This window comes from Elephantulus edwardii, unplaced genomic scaffold, assembly GCF_000299155.1.
Source record: "Elephantulus edwardii isolate Elephantulus edwardi_28Jun2011 unplaced genomic scaffold, EleEdw1.0 scaffold00316, whole genome shotgun sequence".
NCBI lineage: Eukaryota > Metazoa > Chordata > Mammalia > Macroscelidea > Macroscelididae > Elephantulus > Elephantulus edwardii.
In genome coordinates, this window is record NW_006400066.1 from 2,455,431 (window position 1) to 2,478,689 (window position 23,259).

The 23,259-nt window shown below is 38.5% G+C and overlaps 1 protein-coding gene across 3 annotated transcripts in view; it reads right to left on the minus strand.

Annotated features, from left to right (window-relative positions):
- The window catches only part of USP14 (ubiquitin specific peptidase 14 (tRNA-guanine transglycosylase)), a 50,816-nt gene extending 28,049 nt beyond the window's left edge, over positions 1-22,767 (minus strand). The window contains exons 1-5 of one of the 3 annotated variants that reach the window (XM_006901290.1): positions 22,752-22,767; positions 16,356-16,501; positions 9,250-9,282; positions 3,072-3,176; positions 1,831-1,934 (exon numbers count right to left, since the gene is read on the minus strand). In XM_006901290.1, the coding sequence (XP_006901352.1) occupies positions 1,831-1,934; positions 3,072-3,176; positions 9,250-9,282; positions 16,356-16,501; positions 22,752-22,767 (404 nt within the window). The remainder of the gene's footprint in view (positions 1-1,830; positions 1,935-3,071; positions 3,177-9,249; positions 9,283-16,355; positions 16,502-22,751) is intronic. The other 2 variants (XM_006901291.1, XM_006901292.1) reach the window with 2 other exon arrangements.
- Positions 22,768-23,259: the final 492 nt, after the last annotated feature.

Below are 23,259 nucleotides of genomic sequence, written 5' to 3' on the forward strand. Positions count from 1 at the left end.
CAAAATGTGAGAGATACTTAAATTGGGGGGGGAGTACAATAGAACACTGGAAATAGCATGTTTAGAATTAGTGTAGGTTTTTTCTCTTTGGCAAACTAAGTCAAGAATAATCACAGGCAAAATATTCTAAAAGCAGCATTTCAAATGGATTGAGTATCCAAGATGGACGGTGCATGAAGAAAGAGACTTCACAACAAAAAGAAAAGCAAATAAACAACAAAATTTACTACAGTAAGCTTAAAGTTGCTGAATATTTGCAGAATGTGGCAGTTTTTATATTCTGGGTTATTAATTTGGCAATTTAAACAAGCAGAGTTATAATGTATTCACCAAAGTTATAAACAAAGCAATACCACTTCTAGAAATTTATTCCTAGGCAGCATGCAAATGAAATGTATTGTACCATTATTAATAAAAAGTATAAACTCAAAAAAGCATAAGTTTATGACTGTTAGAATACTTTTTAAAAATTCACAATATTTCTACTTATATTATTAAAAGCAATAAAAAATAAAAGATATACAAATCCTATTAGTAATTACTTTCAACTTGTTTTTGATAAAAAATTTTCAACTGAGGGAAGAATCACTTATTTCAAATGCAAATGAGAATCATAATCTGATATAACTTTAAACTCACTAGGATGGCTATAGGAAAAAAATTTAAAAGTGTTAATGAGGGTGTAGAAAAATTGGAAGGAATCAGAAAAATTATTAAAAAACGTAAAATGATACTGTTCCTCTGAAGCAATTTAGCAGTTCCTCAAAATGGTAATAAGCAGTTATCACTCTATAGAATCAAGAAAAAAGGAAATACATTCACACAAAAACTTGTTCACAGCAGCACCATCTACAATAAGTGAAAACACCTCAAATGTTCTTTAACTGATGACTGTTGTTGTATACTGTAGAGTCGGAACTGACCCACAGCTGACCTTTTCAAAGGCAGTTAATCACATGGGAGGAGAATGCCCATCCCTCTCCCACAGAGCAGCCGGTGGCCTCGAACCACAGGCCTTTGGGATTATTACAGTGTAACTTCTTGCCACTAAGCCAACAGAGCTCAACTGATGACTATGTAAACAAAATGTGGTCTACACATACAACAGAAAATGAATGAACTTTGAAAGCACTGTTAATTAAGAATTCAATAACCAGGGAGCTTTGGTGGCCTTGTGGCAAGAAGCTGCACTGCAATCCCAAAGGCATGCAGTTCGAATCCACCAGATGTTCCACTGGAGAAGGAGGGGCAATCTCCTCCTATGCCAACTGGATCTGATTCAACAGCACACAGCAAGTAATTTAAAAACAAACAAACAAAAACAAAACAAAAAAAAACAGTAACAAAACAACCACATATTGCACAATTCCATCAAGAACAGGCAAGTTCAAACAACGAAAGTGGATTAACAACTGCTTAATGCCAGGAGCCAGCAGAAGAGTATGTTACATGTGGGGCTATGAGGCTGGACCCCACCAGCTGCTCTGTGGAAGTAGATGCAACAGTCTGCTGCTCCTTCAGGAGCTTGAATAAATTCCATGGCAGGAGGTTTGAGTTTTGGCTTTTAATGGGAAATGCAATGGTATGAAAAATGACTGCCATTGGGTATGTTTCTTTGAGGGGAAGAAAAACTATCTAAAGTAGATTGTGTTGATGGGCACACAACTCAAAAAATTAATAAAAATCACTGAGTTATAAACCACATGTAGATAAGTTTATGACAAATAAACTCTCTCAATAAACCCATTTTTTAAGAATATAGAAGAGCACTACTTACTCAAAATCAACCTCTCTTACTCAGAGCCTTAAACCATTTCCCTCAAGCCTCACCTTTTAAGGGCATCTTTGAGCTCAGGCACAGACCGGATACACTGAACTGTAGCATTCATGTAACAAGTGTTCCCTAGGTTTGTCAGCCCACATGGTAATTCCATCTGTTATGAAAAAGGACGAAATCATTTTTAAAGATTAATGACACAGAATATATAAAATCATTCAAATTCAGATGTTATGGCAAGTCATAATTACCACGCCTACCACTTGCAGAGCACTTTTCACCTCTCCTTAAAGTAACAACGCTTGCTTTCCCTTACAAAAACTTTTCCTTATACCATGATGACTACCATCCTATGTTTCAGGTCCCTTCTTAAAAATGGGAAGAGAAAAGGAGCTCTGGTGGCTTAGTGGCAAGAAGCTGCACTGCAATCCAAGAGGTATGCAGTTCAAATCCACCAGATGCCCTGCTGGAAAAGGAGGGGCAAATCTCCTCCTGTACCAATCAGATCTGATTTGATGGTAAACACACACAAAAAAATATAATAAAAAAAAATTGGAAGAGAACAATAACATTAGTCCTGCCTCCCTCAGGCTTGTAAAACAAAGCAACACAGTATATACATACAGAAACACTTCAAATTAATGACACAAAAAATGAACAGCATTATATAGAAATGTTGTGCAGTGTTTTGAAAAAAACAATTTGCCACATATGGTTGTCTAATTTAAAAAATGATTCTGTATTTAAATTATGGATAAACTGTGTGTACTCAACAAGGAGAATTTTTAAGAATTTAAATAGCCCAACATTTATTTAAACTAAACTCCTGGAGATTTTTTCCTAATAGAGTAGTAGTAGGTACTTACCATGTGCTGGAAATATGTCACAGATATATACTGAGTGTGAGAGAGAGAGAGAGAGAGAGAGAGAGAGAGGGAGAGAGAGGGAGAGAGGGAGGGAGAGTGTGTGTCAAGAGTTTAAGGCTTAAAATATAAGCCATGGATTAAAATACTATGTTCAATGTTAAATATAAGCCTAAGCTAAATGAATTACTCTGAAAGCTTAGAAAAGCAACAGTAAAACTAAATATTAAAAAGGCAAAACAAAAACCTAATTATGTGACTCTTTTATCCAGAAAAGAACTCTCTTAAAACGGGAAAAGAAAACTCTTAAGGACTGGCAGAAAAAAATCAACCTTGACATTTAACGATTACATTTTAAGATAATAGATGCTATTTTGTGAAAAGTTAGTTGTCCTTTGGAAACCCCTGATGTAGCATGAACTTTATCTTACCGCAGAGGCTAGTTGTTCTTCAGTCATGTCTTCTACGAAGACAGTTTTAGCCAAGGGTTCCTCTGGCAGCGCATCTGCTGAGCCCATCATTAGCAGATTCATTCCCTGTTAAAAGAAGTCATTTCAGGAAAACTGGTTTGGTAACGTTCATAACCAATGAAAGACAAAAGAACACATGTTAACGATTCCACTAATATAAAATGTTGGTGAAAAGTGAAACTCTATAGAGCTAAAAAGTAGAGTGGTGGATGCTGGGAAAATGGAGAGTCACTTTAAATGGGCACAAGATTTTTTTCCAGGGGTGAAAGAAATGCTCTAAAATTATATATCGATGGTTACACTACTCTATGAATATATTTTTTTCTTTTAAAAAGTGCAGAGGTGGTAGTTGCCTGGGGTCAAATTTTATTTTTCTACAAAAGGGTATGAGCAACCTTTTTAGGATACTAAACCTCTATACCTTGACTGCAGTAGTGGTCATAAAACTCCGTATTACCTAAGTTCATCAAACTGTACACTACAAATAAGGTTTGTTTTAATGAATCCCTTATACCACAATACATAAAGCTAGTAGAGAAATAAATATACCTAATGAAAGACAACGATAAGAAGGAGCTTTGGCGACATGGTCTGTAATGTGTTACACTGTTAACCAAAAGCTGATGATAATATTCCTAACATGGGGAGAGAAAGATCCTTGAATGGTCATTAATTATCATTTAGTGGCATAACTTCTCCCTCTAACAAACAGCCTAACCACTGATAACATTCTCTCTGAGAATATTTACTGTCTAACAGTACCTACTTATATTTAAATATAAGTATTTTCAGGATATTTAAATCTCCATTTTTAGAAAATATCAAACCTAAATAGAATAAATTGGTACAAAATAAATTATTTTTGTAATGCTATACACTATTAATCTAATTATAATGACTGCTAAAAAATATATCACTTTTATATACATATATATCTAAAATTACACATAATAGAACAACAAATACTGTCATCCCAAATCTTATTGATACTGAAATGTAACTCATTTGTCAAATACATGACTCAGAATTTTAACTAAAAGGAATGAACACATGATTAAAGGGAGCCAGAAGTAAAAACAAAATAAAGCCAGAGAGAAAACAGCCAAGAAAAGTAAAAACATTAGGTAAGAATTGAAATTGCTGTTGTTGTTATGTGCCATCAAGTCGCTTGCGACTCATAGAGACCCTGTGTACCTAAACCCTGCTCTATCCTGTGCCAATCGAACTTCCTCTGACACACCCATCCCGATTACCCCAGTCACTGAATCAATCCACCTCATAGAGGGTCTTCCCCTCTTGCGCCGTCCCTCCACCCTCCCAAGCATGTCCCTCTCCAAGGACCTGTCCCTCCTTACAACAAGTTCAAAGTATGTCAGATGAAGCCCCAGAATCCTTGCCTCCAAGGGACAGCCTAGTTCAAACCTCTCTAGGATGAATGTTTTCTTGGCAGTCCATGGTACACTAAATACTCTTCAATTCTCCTTCTATCCTCCCGAGTCACTGTAGGAACTAAAATTCAACTAGCAGAGTGAAGATACTCATTGTCTACTTCTGTAGTAAACTTTTAATTATGGTTTGAGTGAAAGTTTACAGAACAAATCACTTTTCCATTTAGCAATCCAGACATACTTTGTTTCATGCCATTGACTGCAATTCCCATCACTCATCCCAATTCCTGAACTGCCCACCAAGAAAACAAATATGTCTGTCTTGGAGAAGGTGAAACCAAGTTTCCCCTTGAAGGCTAGAACTTTGAAGCCCCGTCTCACATGCTTTGGGCATGTGGCTGGGAGGGACCAAACCTTGGAGAAGGACATCATGCTCAGAAGAGTGGACAACGCAAGAGAGGAAGACCCCAGATGAGATGGATTGATACAGTAATGGGGGAGGGTGTTTCAGAGTCAGTGAGACTGGCTCAGGACAGAGCAGGTTTCAGAGCTGTTGTACACAGGGTTGCTATGAGTCACAGGCAATACAATGGCAACAATAAAAAATTTAAATGGAAAAATATTTTTTCATTTAAATTAATAAACTCATTTAAATACTAATACAAAGAACATGTTTATATTTTTCAAAATAAAAAATTAATAGAGTGCAAATCTAAAACCAGAGACCCTAAGTTTTTGTATGTAAGCATGGCAGTATAAAAGCAGTCTTAATTCCATTTAAAAGTCTTAATAGAGTGCAGAATCCACACTGACATTTTTAAAAGGTGACATTAAAAACCGCATTCCTTTTACCCTTGCTGATGACTTGGGCCAACATTCCTTTTCTGTGAGATCTGGCCTATGCTGCTGGTTCTCTGTCCATGTGCTGTTGCATGGGTTATTAATGGTATTATTTGGTAATTTCCATAATGTTGGGAAAGAGGATCACCTTTTTTTGGAAAAGGAACAAATATGGATGTCTGCTAGTCAGGTGGCGAAGAAGCTGTATTCCAAATTTTTTAGCACAGATAGGGAGCATGCCCAAGGATGCATCTGTGTGTTCAAACACATTTGTATTCCATCAATTCCTGGGATCCCATTTTTTGCCATTGTCTTCAGGACAACTTACATTTCTTCATTCCTGATCATTGATTGTAGTAAATTCTGTCAATCTCCAGCTTCATTTCTGTCACCAAAATTACTTTCTGGTATAGTGTGACTCTATTCTTTCATCTTCTTTTGATGCTAAATGTATCATTCAATATTTTGCCCAAAGAATTCTCAGTATTGCAACCTGAGACTTGAACTTGATTGCCAGTTCGACAAATTCTGAACATGTTTTTCTAACTCCAGTTCTTTGCATATTACATTATAATACTTTATTTTGTCTTCTCGAAATCTTACTCTAGCACTTCTTCCCTTTGTTTTGGGCTATGTTCCAGTGTTTCTTCTGACATCCCTTTCAGTCTTTTCTTTGGTTCCTGTCTTTGTGATGAGCTTTCTTCATGGCCGATGTCCTTGCTGTCATCCCAAAACCCATCTGGATCTTCTATCATTCATGTTCAAAACATCAAATCCATTCTTGAGATGGTTTCTACTTTCAGGGATCATTTCTATAGTCTGCTAAACTCCTGGAGGATGGACTCAAGGTCCTATTTTGGTGCTCAAGAATTTTTCATTTTCTTCAAGAGCTTCAATTTGAATTTGAACAGGAGTAATTTAAGGTCTATTCCATTTAGCCTTTGGCTTTGATTGCTGATACTGTGATTGTCCATCAACTCTTTCCACAGATATAATCAACATGATTCCTGTGTAGCCAATTATATGAGGTCCTATATATAGTTCCCATTGATATTTTCAAAAACTATTTGCAATGAAAAAAATCATTGATTGTAACAAATTCTATCATTCAATCTCCAGCTTCATTTCTGTCACCAAGACCATATTTTTCACCAACCAGTCCTCTTTGTTTCCAACTTTTGCATTCCAGTCACTAATTATTACCAAAGCATCTTGATTTCAGGTTTGATCCATTTGAGACTACAGAAAGAAGTCAACAGAAATCCTCGATCTTATCATCTTTGGTTTTAATGGCTGGTATATACCTGTGAATTATAGTCTTATTAACAGGTTTAACCCGTATGTGTATGGATAGAACACTATCATGCACAGGAAAGACAGATCTTGAAATGTTTTGTGTTTTGTTTTTTAACTCTGAATGCAACACCATTCCTCTACAATCTGCCATTCCTGACATAAATCATTATTTTCTGATTCAAAATGATCAATACCAGTCCATCTCAGCTCGTCAATGCCTCTGTTATCCATAGGGCTTTCAAAGACCTATTATTTAATAACTAGATAGCCAGTCCTATTTCTTAGTTTGTGAGATCTATAATCTCTGCTGACACTTGTTCATTATGGCTGACCCTATTGGTATGTGAAACACTAGTGGTATAGCTTCCAGCATCACAACAATGCACAAATCATCACAGTACTGCAATCGATTGATAAGTTATATAGCCTTATATTTAAGAACAAGCATGCAAAAATTACAAGGAAACATGAATGCTATGGAAAGTAAAAACAGGTTATCTGGCCCAGGACAAGGTATAAATTAGCCCAGCAGAAGATTGGAGTCAGGATGCCTCATCAGATCAGAGTTTCTGTTCATCTGATTGATAACCAAGGCCCCAAAATATGAGCTAGGTCATAGGTAGCCTGATATGGCTATTATAATAAATACAAATAATAAAATAAAGAGGTACAGAATGTGTAGAACAAAAAGGATAAAACACAATACCATCAGACAAGTAGATAACTACTGGTTTAAAAAAACCCAAACATACTGATGACAGTATTAAAGAAAAGCCATCTAAATGCTCTAATTAAAAAGAAAATATAGAGTAAGTATATAAGACCTACATGTCTTGGAAGTTTAGTATTTAAAGAAACTAAATGAATGAAGAATAATGTGAAACACAATGGATACACACTTTGTAAGCAAACCAATATAAAATTTAAAAAAGAAGGGAAAGGCAAACTCTGGAGGCCTAGTGGCAAGAAGCTGCAACTGCAATCGCAGAAATGCACGGTTCAAATCTACCAGATGCTCTGCTGGAGAAGGAGGAACAATCTCCTCCTGTACCAGTCAGATCTGATTTGACGGTACACACAAAAAATAATGAAATTTTAAAAAACCAAACGAAAAAAAAACCAGTTGCTTATTAAAAGGGAAAGAAAAAAAAGTGTCGTTTTCATAAAGAAAAAGAAATTAACTGCTAATTAAAATGCTGGACATTCAAATCCATTAGTCACTCCCAGTAAAAAGATGTAGCAACTTACTTCCATGAAGACTTACAGTATCAGAAAACCCCTGAAGGCAGTTCTATTCTGCTTTCTAGAATCACCATGACTGGAACTGACCTGACCATAATGGGGTTCTTTTATCCAGTTCTTTTAAACTTCAGACCAAAGTAAATCTCAGAACAAAGATTATTATAAAAGACAAAAGGGGGCAATTTACAACGATAAAAGATCAAGTTATCAAGAATACACAGTATTTAAATGAAATAGAAAAACACGAAATTAACTTATATAGTAAATATCAGCATTACAAAAGCTCTTTGTGCAGTTCAATAATTTGTGACTGCTATTGTTAGGTACCATCCACTCAACTGTGACTCATAGCAACCCCAATGCACAAAAGAACACACACTACTTGATCCTATGCTGTCCTCAAAATCTCTACTGTGGGAGCTATTGCTGCAGCTACATCAATCCTTCTTGCTGAGTGCTGTCCTCTTCCTCAATGACTTTTCACAACACTAACATTATCTTTTTCTGCAAAGACTGGCCTCTCCTACTACTAATATGCCTAACCTATGTGAGACATAGTCTCAGCATCCACCAACCCAGATTTGTGTGGTTGCTATATATGGTATATTCAATAATCTCTGCCCATATCACAATTCTAAACCAAGTTTGTAGACCAAAGTCTGAAAGCTGCACAACCCAGATTTCAAGGTTTGTCAGCTAAAAAAGCAAAGAAACCAACCATTATCAGAATAAAGGAGTTCAGCCACAGTACCTTTACTGAGCAGAAAAAAGCATCTGGGAAAATCCAACAGCCACTCATTTAAAAAAAAAATTCCATGAACTAGAACAAGATAAAAATGTCACTCTCACTTCTATTAAACACAGTATTGGGAGTCCTAGCCACTGAAATAAGGTATGAAAATAAAAAGCCATAAAGACTGGAAAGGGAGAAGAGCTGTCATTACTAGCCAATAACAAGCTAGTTACACTGAAAACCCTATGAAATCTATAGGAAAACTACCGGGATTTCAGGTATTTATTCTCTCCAATCTAGACTACCAACTCAATGAAATCTGAAAAATATAAGGCATTTTACAAATTTAATGTGAAATTTTAAAAAAGGAACTAAAAAGGATAAATATTCTTGGAAAAGAAGGAAAAAAGTGGAGAACTTATCTTATTTCAAGGTTATTAGAAAACAACAATAATCAATACTGTTGACAGTATAAATTTAATCAAAATGATCAATGAAACAAGACTCCAAATATCAACCTACCCTCTCAGGTTTTCAGAAAGACTCCAGCACAGAAGAATGACAAAAAGGATTATCAGAAAAGTCATCTGAACTTTTCCTAGTATCAGAATTAGAAAATACATTATTTATCAGTACTTACATTTTTTATTGTAATGTTTCCCCAGTCATCATCCTGTTTCAAAAAAAAAACCAAACAAACATACATTAAACCACCACCACAACATCTAAAGATAACTACAAAATCAACTCATTTTTAAGCTATTTCAAAATAGAGTAAAATTTATCCAGTATGAATATTTAATTACAACCAAAGGTATTTTTTAAAGTACCTACAGTAAGTTTAAGAGTACATTTAACTGCACAAAAAGAACAATCTGAACATATACAAGAAAATAAAGTGTTGGCGAGGGCAGGAAAATACTTAAAACCCTGTACAGTGGCACAGTGCTGAGTGGAAATGTACAATGATACAACTGCTGTGGAAAATACCCTCACAGTTCCATATAAAATGAAACATACAATTTCCACATAATCCAATATTTTCACCTGAGTATTCACCCAAATATCTCTCTCGCCCCACCACCCCCCCCCCCCCCACACACACACAAAGCTCTAATGGCGCAAAATGTCGTATCTGATTCAAAGTGGACCAAGCTGGTCCATCTCACCTCACTATGTTATCTCATAATGTCATTGTTAATGTGTTCCCTTTTCATTTTTAACAAGTTCAAGTTTTCCAACATTAAAGCTATGTACATTCTAGTTTGTTCCAATTATTAAACTATGGTTGTCAATGTTTTTCCTCATTTCAACTAACTTCCAATCTGAACTTATCTTCACTCCTCTAGTGTTTACAGGGTTTTTCAAAGGCCTGTTACTTAAGAAGTGGATGGCAAATACTGGTTCCTATTCTGTCTTAATCTGGGAGCTCTACTAAAACCTGTCCACTATGGGTAAACCTTATGACATCTGACACACCTGTGGCACAGCTTTCAGTATCACAGCAACTCACAAGTTATATCACTACAGCAAACTGACATACAAGTATTATCTAGATTGGAGGAGGTCCATATCTGTTCCCATTCCCAAGAAAGGGAATCCAAAAGAATGTGGAAATTATCAAACAATACCATTAATAGCAGCACATGCAAGCAAAATACTGAAGATCATTCAAAAATAGATAGAACAGTACATAAAGAACTACCAAATGTTCAAGGAGGAATTACAAGAGGCCATAACACTAGGGATATAATTGCTGATGTCAGATGGATCTTGGCTGAAAGCAAAAATTACCAGAAGAATGTCTATCTGTGCTGTACTGACTATGCAAAGACATCTGACTGTGTGGATCACAAGTAGCTGTGGTTGACTGTGAGAAGAATGGGAGTCCCAGAGCACTTAATTGTGCTCATGCGATACCTATACGTGAACAGAGCAGGAAACACTGCATGTTTTAAAATGAAGAAGGGTGTAAGTCAGCGTTGTATTGTCTCTCCAACCCGCTATACCTATTCAATCTGTATGCTGAGTAAATTATTCGAGAAGCTAGACTCTACGAAAAGGAATGTGGCATCAGGATCAGAGAAAGACTCATCAATAACCTATGTTATGCAGATGATAGACCTTTGCATGCTGAAAGTGAGAAGGACTTGTTGCAGAAGAGCAAGGAATGTAGCCTTCAATATGGATTTCATCTTAATGTCAAGAAACAAAGATTCTTGCCACTGGACTGGTAGGCAACATCATCATGGAGGAAGAAAAGACTGAAACTGTCAACAAGTTCATCTTGGATCCACAATTAACACCCTTGGTACAAGCAGTCAGGAAATAAGGAGGTGCGCTGCACTGAGAAAGTCTGCAGTTAGGAACCTCTCTAAATTATTGAGGAGTAATGTAGTTTGAGGACTAAGGTGCATCTGATTCTGGGCATGATTGTTCTGATTATTTGCTATGCATCTAAGAACTGGACAATGAATAAGGATGACAGAATTTTTTTTTTTTTTTGTAATTTTATTATTTTTGTGTGCGTGTACCGTCAAATCAGATCTGACTGGTACAGGAGGAGATGGTCCCTCCTTCCCCGGCAGAGCATCTGGTGGATTCAAACCGTTTGCCTCTGGGATTGTAGTTGCAGCTCCTTGCCACTAGGCCACCAGAGCTCCCCTAGGATGACAGAATTGATGCTTTTGAGCTGTGGTGTTGGAGAAGAGCACTGAACATCCCATGGACGGCCAAATGAAAAATATGTGCTCTTTGGACGTAAGGATGATGAGGCGTCATTCGATCATGTTTCTAAGAGGGGCTTCTCCTTGAAAAGAGACATGATGCTTGGAAGTGTGAAGGGTCAGTGAAGGAGAGGAAGACCCTAAACAGGGTGGACTGTCACGGTGTCAGGAAGTGTGAAGATGGCGAAGGATAATATGGGGTTCAGATCTGTTGTTCAGAGTCACTTTTAGTTGTCCTCAACTCCCCAGCACCAAACAAGTGGCGCAGTCCACAGAGAGCCACTCTGCTAGCCTCTCTGGTGATTCAAATCCACTAGCCACTCCGAGAGAAAAAGATGGACAACCCATTTCTCTGTTCAATTTACAGCCTACCAAAAAAATCTCACTGGAGGGCCAGCTATGAATCAGTTCTAACTTGACAGCAAAGACTGAACGATGACTGATTCAGCCTAAAGAAAAATGAAATTCTGATGCATGCTACAACATGCTAAGTGAAATAAGACACGGAAAAGCAAACAGTCTAACTTGATCTTCCTAGAAAATATTTAGGAAGCTCAGGTGGCCTAGTGTTAAGGAGTTGCCGTACCAACCCAAAGGCAGGTAATTCAAATCCACTATTTGTTCTGAAAGAAGATGGGCAATCTCCTCTTGTGTGATTTATAGCCTCGGAAAACCCATTTAAGGGTCTTTAAGTAGGTTCCAACTCGATGGCACATAACAACAACAAAAGAATCAAAATATTTAAATACATAAATTAAGAGACAGAGCAGATTAGAGGTTACCAGGGATGGCAGAGGAAAAAATAGAGTTCTTTCTTTTTTTTAAGAAAATTTTTATTTTATACTGCTTTGCTTACAAAGTTTGTATATACTGTGTTTCACACTAGCCTTCATTCACAGTTTCATACAATCATTCCCATTCATTATGTTTTACAAAATTAATAACCCCTGAACTATGTCCATTACCTTGCCTTTCCAGATCCCCGCCAGATTTTTCCTATTTCCTTTCCACCCACCCACCCCTCCAATTAAATGACCCTATGGTTTTCCCTCGTACATCTTAACCCCTCTGCTCCAATCCTCCCCTTGGATCGTCATATATGTGTTACTAGTTATCTATTTCTACAAAAATGGTCTTATTCAGTATTTATCGCTATGAAACTGAGTTAACTCAGCATTAATGCTCTCCAGTCCCTCCCAAGTTATGTAGAAATTTCCAGAATCATTGCTCTAGACAGCTATTCCATAATATGTAGTTTCCCCTTGAACTCATGAAAGAGTTTTGGAAATAATGATGTTCTGGACAAAACTGAGAATATCAGTGAACCGTTGTTGTTATGTGCCGTCGAGTCGCTTGCGACTCATAGCGACCCTATGTACAACAGCCCTAAACTCCGCTCTGTCCTGTGCCAATCACACTGTCTCTGACACTCCCATCCCAATTATCCCAGTCACTGAATCAATCCACCTCATAGAGGGCCTTCCTCTCCTGCGCTGTCCCTCCACCCTCCCAAGCATGATGTCCTTCTCCAAGGACCTGTCTCTCCTCACAACATGTCCAAAGTATGTTAGACAGAGCCTCAGAATCCTTGCCTCCAAGGAGCCACCCAGTTTAACTCTTTCCAGGACAAATCTGTTTGTTTTCCTAGCAGTCCATGGTATTCTCAATACTCTTCTCCAGCACCACAGCTCAAAGGCATCAATTCTCCTTCTATCCTCCTTGGTCACTGTCCAACTCTCTGATGCATAACAAGTGATTGCAAAGACCATGGCCTGTATCAGATGCACCTTATGCTATGTTTTAATATAATAAAAAATATCTTATGAAATATAGCCTTGATTAGGTAACTTAAGGAATGCTGATGACACAGTGTGTTAAATACTCGCCTACTAACTGAAAGGTTGATGGTTCAAATCCACAGATTACTCTGATCCCATTAAGACAGTCTGATCCAATTAAGATTTACAGCCTTGGAAAGCAAGTAGGGCAATTCTATTCTGCCATATAGAGTTGCTATACGAGTAAGAATCAACTTGACATCGGTGAATTTAGGTTTGCTTAACAAAACAAATAACTCGGTGCCATCTAGTCAGAAGTGACCCATTCTTGACCCTCCAAGGGGTTTTCAGAAGCTGTAAATCCAACAAAAGGAGACTTCCCCTTTTTCTCCCTCTGAGTAGCTAGTGGATTCAAACCGCCTGCCTTTGGGTTGACTATGCAACTCCTCACTCGCTAGGTTGCCAGAGCTTTCTTACTCAGGAATGATTACGTGACTAATAACTTATTATCCAAATCAGAAGACTCTCAAGAATAAAAACACGTGCCATTAAAAATTATACCAAATAACTAAGCTAGCCCAGACAAACTGACTATTGTCGATAAATATTTCTCAAAATCTTAAATTTCATATCTAAAAGCCAATCATATAATTCTGCTTCACTAGGCTCAACAAAACAAGTTTTGTTTTTTTTCTGTTTTGGATTTACTTGTTTTCTAATGTAATGGCCACTTCATAGATATTTGAGCTGTACTGAGACTAAGCCCTTTCCTGCATAGGCTTACATGAGTGATTTTTTTACCTTCCTCTTTATAGAAGGTGTCAGGTTCCCATTTTCTTTTTTTTTTTAGGTTCCCATTTTCAATTCACTAGAAGGCTCTAGTGGCCTAGTAACAAGAAGCTGCACTGCAATCCTAAAGGCATGCAGTTTGAATCCATCAGCTGCTCCACGGAAGAACGGGTAATGAATCTCCTCTGAAAACCCACTGGGCGGTCAGCTATGGATTGATTCCCACTCTACGGTACACAACAACAACAGCATCTTATTATCCTCATCTTCTCTTTACTGATATCACTTTCTCTTTGGACATTGCTTCCTAAAAGCCCTTTTCAGTTTAACTGCTATTACTGTTAAGTATATGAAATTCAATCAATCAATCAATCAATAAATTCTCTCACACCACTTTCACACTCAGTTCACACACTGCTGAAAATTGAACCCAGATGTGCTTTATTTGTAAACAGCCTGTTTATCATGTCTCACTGCATTAATTACATCTCCGATTTTTTTTTTCTTTTCTTGTTGTGTACCATCCCACTGGATCCCACTGGCACAGGAGATTGCCCCTCCTTCTCCAGCAGAGCATCTGATGGATTTGAACCACACTCCTTCAAGATTGCAGTGCAGCTTGAAATAGTTTCATTTCTAAATAATCACTACATGCGTAAAAAAATAAATTAAAAACCTCATACTTAATAAACTGTAGCTTAGTCAAAGTTCCAATAAATTAACATTTTCCCATAGCACTCAGTATAGCACTTAAGTTATCAATAATCAAAATGTCACTGTAACTCTGGAAAAATTCTACAGCGAGCTTTTTAACCAACATCTCCTCGTAAGAATGGGGCAATTACAGCCACCTCACTATCTTTAAAGCTCTTTAACATGTTATATTTAAGGCTTAAAGCAAGTACTGTCATTATAAAAACTACATTTGTGTGTTGTTGTTGTTGTTCTTGTTATGTGTCTTCAAGTCGGAATAAACTCATAACTGACACCCCCACTACCACACACCCCGTGAGTGTGCTGAGGCTGTTAGTCGTCTGGGAGGAGACTGCCTATCTCATCCCCACAGAGGAGCTGGTAGATTCAAACTGCCTGCCTTTGCTTTGGCAGTGCAGCTCCTTACCTCCTAGGCCATAAGCACTCCTTATGTTTGCAGTATTATAAACAATAAAGAAAGTATCTTTTTTTGGTGGCACTTTAGTCGGTGACACAAAAGCTTTAGTGGTGCCATGGTTAAAGCACTCAGCCATTTAATGAAGGGTCTCACAGCTCAGATCAAAAGCCTACCAATTCTCAGGACAAAAACAGAGCAGTCTGATTCTATAAACAGTCCTGCAAATCTCTGAGGATAGTTCTACTGTTTCATGGGGTTGCTATGAGTCAGAATCAATTTAACAGCAATGGATTCATCAGTGATGTAGATAAATCTGGGCTCTCAATCACAATCATTATTACTCTTCGAAGGAAACAAAAGGAAAAGACTTGACTGCTAGTTTTTCCCTTTAACCTCTAAACAGGAATTATTGTTAGGTGTCATGAAGTTGGCTCAAATAGCAACCATATATAAAAAGAAAAGAGTTCTTCTTTATGAATAGAATGCAAGGTCAATGCAAAAGAATGTACAGATTCCCAGCATTCCAGAACTAGGCCTTCGAGAAGGATGCTGAAACACTTACAGACTTTATGCCTTTAAAAGCACGTACAAAACTGCGTTCTGGAGTTGCTGGCTTGGTTGTTGGATGCCAGCACACTTGCTCTGACACCAGCATTCTGTGGTTGTCATTTTGTATCAGGAACCAAGTTGAACTTAGGCTGCTTATTTCTTAAGCACAAAAATTTCCACATCCCGAAACAAAAATATAAGGGAAAGAAAACTAAGGAAATTCAAGTAAAATCTTTTATTAATCTGAAAAATTAATACTTTTAATCTTCAGAGGGAAAAAAGCTTCCAAGCATATAAACAATAAATGTGCCATTCCTCTGGCCCCCAGAGGTACCTAGACAAAACAAGACTAAAAACTAAAATTAAAATAATATTTTCATAATAATATTTTGGAATAGTTATAACATTCCTTCTTACAGTAACAAACAAAACTTGTTGCAATGAAATAAGTTTGGCTTATGTGGCCTCACTTTTTTTTTTTTTTTTTTATTTTATTATTTGTGTGTGTGTGCGTGTACCGTCAAATCAGATCTGACTGGTACAGGAGGAGATTGTCCCTCCTTCCGCGGCAGAGCATCTGGTGGATTCGAACCGTGCGCCTCTGGGATTGCAGTGCAGCTTCTTGCCTCTAGGCCACCAGAGCTCCCCTTATGTGGCCTCACTTTTAAAAGCCAGTTTTAATTTCACTGACTACATACTCCCCACAATTTTCTTAAATGTTTCTAATAATAAATTGACAGTGTTATTAACACTAACCATACAATAATTTAATAGAAAATAAACTACATTTTACCTTTAATGTTCCTCCTTTCACCATAACTTTCTGTCTGGCAGGCTGGACTCCTGTCAACGCAAAAAGCTGAGCCTTGAACACCATGGGAGGTTCATCAGTATTCAATTCTACACCTTCAAATTTCTCCTTTCCCCATTTTACAGTAACTGCAAATAAAAACAGAGAATTCTTTTTTTCATTTAAAAACAGGAAGATTTTAACTTTAGTAGGTCTTTACGGAGCTCTGATGGGACAGCTGATGGGAGCTGCACTTCTGACCCAAAGGCCACATCCCTCACGTGGTTCAAATCCACACAATCGCATGCAATTTACAGCCTCAGAAACCCAATGGATGAAAGTCAACTTGTACCATTCATTTCTATATGTCCACCATGCATACATCCAAGATGAGCATTCATGTAACACATCCATCTTTAATAAAATTGTATGGATCTAATCTAACTCCTCATTTAAAACTAAAGAAATTGAGAATTAAGGGCTGACTGGTTTGCTAATACAACGAAGACCAGCGCCACTGAGTTTATCAATGACACAAAAGTAGTTAGTAAATATTGACTATTCTAAAACCAACACAAATAATCTCTGCAAAACATGATTCAGCTGAGTTATCAGGAATGGGAAGGAGAGAGACGAAAGTTAAAAAGTCATCTATAGATTCAATGCAGTTCTGAAGAAAATGCCAAAAAGATACAGAAAGTGAAGTTGAAGAGTTGGAACTGACTGAGAGCTGACTGACCCTGCAGAACGTTTCTGAAGCTGTAAATGGGAAGAGATTGCCTGTCTTTCTCCTGCTGCTTACTAGTGGATTCAAACACCAGAGACACAGCCTTTGGGTTAGCACACAACTCCCTACACACAAACTTCACTGCCAGAGTTCCCTGAAATAGAAAAACCAACATTCCATATTATATGGAAAGGCAAACTCAAAACCTAAAACCCATGGTCATCAAACGGATTCTGCATGATGGCAATCCACTATCGGGTTTACAAAGCTATAAATTTTACAAGGAGCAAGTGGTTTCCTTTTTCTCCTAAAGAACAGCTGATAAAAGTCAAACTGCTGACCCTCTGGTTAGCAGCCCAACATTTAATTTGTTGCATCAGCAGAGCTCCTTATGGATAGGCAAAAAGGACCCCAAATATCTAAAACAATACTAAAAAAGAAGAAAGGAGGAGGACTCACACTTGCTAAATTTAATATATACTATATTGTTTGTTAAGTGCCATTAAGTCGTAGATGAATGAAAGACCTGAACACTTGTATAACTTTCATCGTCTCTCCACGTTCACAGAGTTTCCAGAGGTAAGTTATTTTGGAGGTGGATGCCACTTCTGCTTCCAAGCTTGTTGGTACTGGTGTAACAATCAATACACAGATCAACAGAAAAAAACTAATAGTCTAGAAGCAATACCATACATCTATCATCATCTGATTTTGAAAAAAAGTGCATTGGCAACATTGTCCAGAAAGAGCTGCACCAATAACCCAAAGCCTGTGTCTCTCTGGCAGTTTGAATTAACCAGTAGTTCCAAGGATGAAAGATGGACAATCTCCTCCACTGTGATTAAAAAGCCTCTGAAAAAAACACTGACGGTCAGCTACAAGTTGGTACTGACTCAAAGAAAATAAGCTTGAGCTGTGCACTTGATGGGGTAGGAAGTGCTGAGAAAACTGGATTTCCACAAGCAGAAAAATAAAACAGGATCTGTGATCACAATACACACACACACACACACACACACACACACACACACAAATAATTCAAAATACATTAAAGATCTAAATGTAAAACAAAATACATAAAATTCTTAATACAAGCAGGGGCAATGTGTAGTCTAACTTTCAACAATAAATTATGTAATGTAATGACAGAAGAAGTGAACAACAAAAAATAAACAAGACTTCATAAGAAAAACTTTTGTTCATCAAAACAAAGTATAAAGAGAAGGTAAGGACTACCACATATCCTAAAAGAATCACCTAACAAAAACAAATATAAATTTTCAACAACTTAAACAAAATGGCAAACAGCTATATAAAAGGTCTATTAAAATCATTAAAAGATCTGAATAGATATTTCACCAAAGATACTCAAAATCGTACCTTGTCAGCACCATCCCTACAATCTCAGCCATGCTAAACTCCCACTTATTCACATCATTTGGGTTATTCTGATGCATAGTGACACACAGTGACCCTCAGTTGGGGTTCCCAAGGTGTCCTAAAAGGACACTGTCCATCTTTTCCCCACAGAGCAGCTGATGGATTCGAACCATACATAACAGCCTTTCAATTAGCACTTAACTCCCCCAGTTGTTGTTGTTGTTATGTACCGTCAAGTCGCCTGTGGCCCACAGTGACCCTATGTAAAGCAGCTCTGAACCCTGTCCTGAGCCAGCCTAATTCCAATACACCAACCCTCATTGGCCCAGTTACTGTATCAATCCATCTCATCTGGGGTCTTTCTCTCCTGTGCTGTCCCTCCACTCCTCTGAGCATTATGACCTTCTCCAAGGATCGATCAGTCCCTCTGACCACATGCCCAAAGTATGTGAGATGGAGCTTCAAAATCCTAGCCTCCAAGGAGAAACATGGGTTTCACCAGCTCCAAGACAGACCATTTGTTTTCTTGGTGGTCCATGGTATGTTCAAGACTCTTCTCCAGCATCACAATTCAAAGGTATCAATTCTTCTGTCATCCTTAGTCACTGTCCAGCTCTCTGATATGTAGCAAGTAACCACCTACCATGGTGTGGATTAGGCACACTTTAACCTCTGGACTGACTGGTTGCTTTTCAGTACGAAGGAGAGGTCCCTGACAGTAGATTTTCCCAATGCAATTTGTCTTTTGATTTCCTGACTCCTAGGATGGCTAAAATAAAAAATAATTAAATAAAACAGGAAATAGCAAATGTTGGTAAGGAATTGTGGAAACTGGAACCTTTACTCATGACAAGTCTTTGCTACACAGCAAAAGCTGCTATAGAGAAAATCTGACAGCTAAGTCCTTCTCTGACACAAATGGAGTTGCTGCGTCAGAATGGATTTAACAAATATAAAATGAGAAGACCTTAGATTCTAAGAAAAAAAATGAGTGAGAGAACTAAAAGTGTAGTTTCTGAGCAAGAGGTACTTAAATACTATGTGACAAATCCCACAACATAACTATTTTTATTAAAGCTTTATTAACAAAAATCAAACTTCAATAAGCTTCATAAAGGAGCTAACTTTGTAAAAAGCAATAAACTTGGAAATATATATAGTTCTGTTGTTACTGTATACCGTCAAGTCAGAACAAACCCATAACTGACCCTCCACCAGGTTTTCAGAGGCAGTTTAATCACATGATGGGAGACTACCCTTCTCCAGCAGAGAGGCTGGTGGATTTGAACTGTGTACCTTTGTGCTGGCAGCCCAACTCCTCACCACTAAGCCACCAGAGTTCCCTAAATATAGTTTGCTTCCAATAAAAATCCTATCTACTCAAAACTAAAATCTTTTAATAAGTGTCTGTTTCTCAACATCTGAAATTAAGACTCTAAAATCAAAGAATGTGGTGACCTAGTGGCAAGAAGGTGTACTGCAATCCCAGAGGTGCACGGTTCAAATCCACCAGATGTTCTGCTGGAGAAGGAGGAATAATCTCCTCCTGTAGCAGTCAGATCTGATTTGCCGGTACACACACACACACACACACACATAAAATTTAAAAAAATAATAAAATTAACCAAAAAAAATCCAAGAATGACTCCAAAATCCAACACGAGTTCAGCAAATGTACTGAGTACTCATTTAATGGCAGGCACAGCAACAAACACTTGGAAAACTCTCAGGAGTCAATTAAGGGAGAGCAGCAAGAAAAGAATGTTTATGAAATTTAACAACAATAATCTAAAATAATAAGCAATACAATATGTAATAATAGCCATGTTATAAACACAAGAGCACAAAGAAAAGCTCCCTGAGTGAGAAAAGATTTCTGAGAGGTTGTGATAACTCAAAGAAAACCCTCAAACTCATTGTCATCAAGTCAAACTCCAGCAGGTTTTTAGAAGCTGTAAACGGCACCAGAGGAGACTGTCCATCATTCTCCCTCAACGCTGCTGATGAATTTGAACCATGAGAGAGGCACTGCCTTTGGGTCAGCAGCAAAACTCCCTATGGAAATAATTGTGCAAGAAAAAATTATGAGTTAGTCTAAAGAGTAAGAATATTCCTAGAAGGCAAGACGTGCAATCAAAAGCATAAAGCAGCAGATGTGTTGAGATATAATTTCCAGAGGGGAAAAAGTAGAAACAGATAGAATGGAAGATGGCTAAGCATCTAGTTATATAAAGGTTACCTTAAATCATGCTTAAATGAACAAACTTCATGTAAGAGCAAAATATATAAAGTTCTGAAAGATTTTCACAGAGGTCACATTGGTCTGGTTTGAACATCAGATCACTTTAGTACCAACAGGGCAAATGGATTTGAAGGTGACACAACTGACTAACTGATATCAGTTTGAAACATATTAATATTACAACAGTCAAAGCAAAAGATAACATAGAAGTAAACCAAACAGTGTTAGAAATAAAAGAAAGGAGCTGATCTGAAATCTACTTAGGAGTTTCATCTTCAGCAAACTAATGAAACTTTTTGCTGATCCATAAACGACTACCAGAACCAAAGAATCATGTTGAAGATTTAAAAAAATAGAACATAAATGCATGTTGAAAGTTTGTTTAAAAAAGCAACATGTATATATAAAAGTCTAGCTCTGCAACAGGCACTATTTTTTTTCAACTACTTTTACGGTATTTTCCAATAGGACTTAAAATGCTCAATTTAATACAAGGCTTCCTGATGAAACTGAAAACACAGATTCTCAATATGTAAACGAAAATTAGAAATCTACTTCAACTGTCTCATTTAGAAGATGAGGAAAAGGTCAAGTTGTAAGGGTGATTAAATATTTAAAATGGACCATAAACTTTAAGTCAATAATTTTGGTAGTGTAGGTACTTTTGCATGATGAGAAAACGTCTGGTTTTGTAGTATGTGTAAGTGTGTATACTACTGCACGCTTCTGTGTGTTAGTATATATCCTTCTTCAATTATTTAAAGCACAAATACGATTTTTCCAAATGCAAACAATTATTACTAAAGGTATGCCACTTAGTTTTAGACACCCTGGACAAAGACTGGTGGAACTCCTAGGCTGTATCACACTTCACGCCTCGAACTGAAATCTTTTAGCCAAATAACAAGACAAGCCTCTAAGCAAGAAAGAACACACATAAAACAATTAACCATACAAGACCAATGGACTGCCTTTGCCCAGGAAAAAAGAGAGGAAAAGACAGATGACAATGAGAACTACAAGGAATTAGCGTGAAGGGGGCTGTTCCATGTACATTGATTGTAATCAATCTACTTGTATGAAGTGAATGGAAAACTAATTTGCACTGTAATCTTCCACTCAAATTATGGTGAGGTGGGGTGAGGGACAGTTCTAAATCACCAAGAATCCGCTTTGACATAAAATACTACTCCTTTAAATGATGCCAATCTTTGAAAACGCTTAACGGTGACACAGTAGTCAGGAGTGGTCAGTAAATTATACATCCACAGCCAATAGGGGCCGACCGCATACATTTTTGGGGACACCTGAGCAAGAAGAGACAGCAAGGTCCACTCATTAAATAAAAACGTGATGCCTAGTCAGTATCTTGGGCTGCCATCATCCACAAATGCCATCAAACACCAATCAAAAAGAAGTGGAGACTCCGTCCATTTGCTTCATCGACCTCTGAAAGCTAACACCACGTTGCTGCCATAGCAGCCCGATAGGGCATTTGAGTAGATAAATGACAGGGTTGTAATCTGCCTCGGGATAAAACGGAAATCGGTGTGAACGCGGGAGGCAAAGTCAACAAGGGTATGTGCAGACAGGGGAGCCATTGAAGGAAACGCCAAGACCAAGGAGGTTTACCTTCCAATCTGGATCCCTCCACTTCCCTCCCTCAGCCTCTCTACCTCCGTTCCACAGTTACCTCTGAAGACCCAGAGCTCTGCAGGGCCCGCGGTGCCCGGGGCACACCCTCACCTCTCCCAACACCCCGGAGCAGCGACTTTTCTGCAGAGTCACGCCTCGGAAAGGCCCGGGCGGGTGGCTTCCCCACCTCGGACGCCCCGCTCCCGTCCCACCCGCCCGCCGGCCCACGAAGGGAAGCGCTCCCGCGCACGGCGGGGCTCGAGCTAGGAAGGAGACGGGAAGGTGTGGCCCATACAGACGCCACGGTCCCGTGCTCACCCTGCCACGACCCATCGCCGCCTCCGCTGGGCCAGGCCCGCTCAGAGGCCTAGCGTCCAGCCGGGAGACCGCTGCGCGAGGCGAAGACAGCGCTCACCGGAATAGAGCGGCATGGCGGGAGCCGAGGCGTGGCAGTGGCGCAAGAAGGCTAGGCCGTGCGGAGGCAAAGGGATAGGGACGAGAAGAAGCGGCGGCGGCGAACGTGGTGGAAGGGCGTTAGTGGCGGTAGCAGCAGCGGCGGCTCTGGTGCGACGAGAGTCTCATTCAAACCGGCCACTGACGATGACGCACGAGGACGCAGCTCAACCCCGCCCGACGTCAGCAGGGAGCAGGTGATGGGCGGAGGGCGGGGCGCCGCCTGATTCAGGAAACGAGGGAAGGCGGGACTGGGGAGGGGCTTGGGGCGGGGACTGAGGCAGGTGGGAGGGGCTATGGAGGGCAGGGAAGCGTGTGCCTTAGGCTGCCTTTTATTTTTTTGTTTGTTTGTTTGTTTGTTTATTAGCAATTATTTATTTAAAAAATAAAAATGTCTTGAAAGACTTAGATGGACTTGACTCCACATATTGGTTTTTTTTGTTTGTTTTTGTTTTTTTTTTAATTTTTTT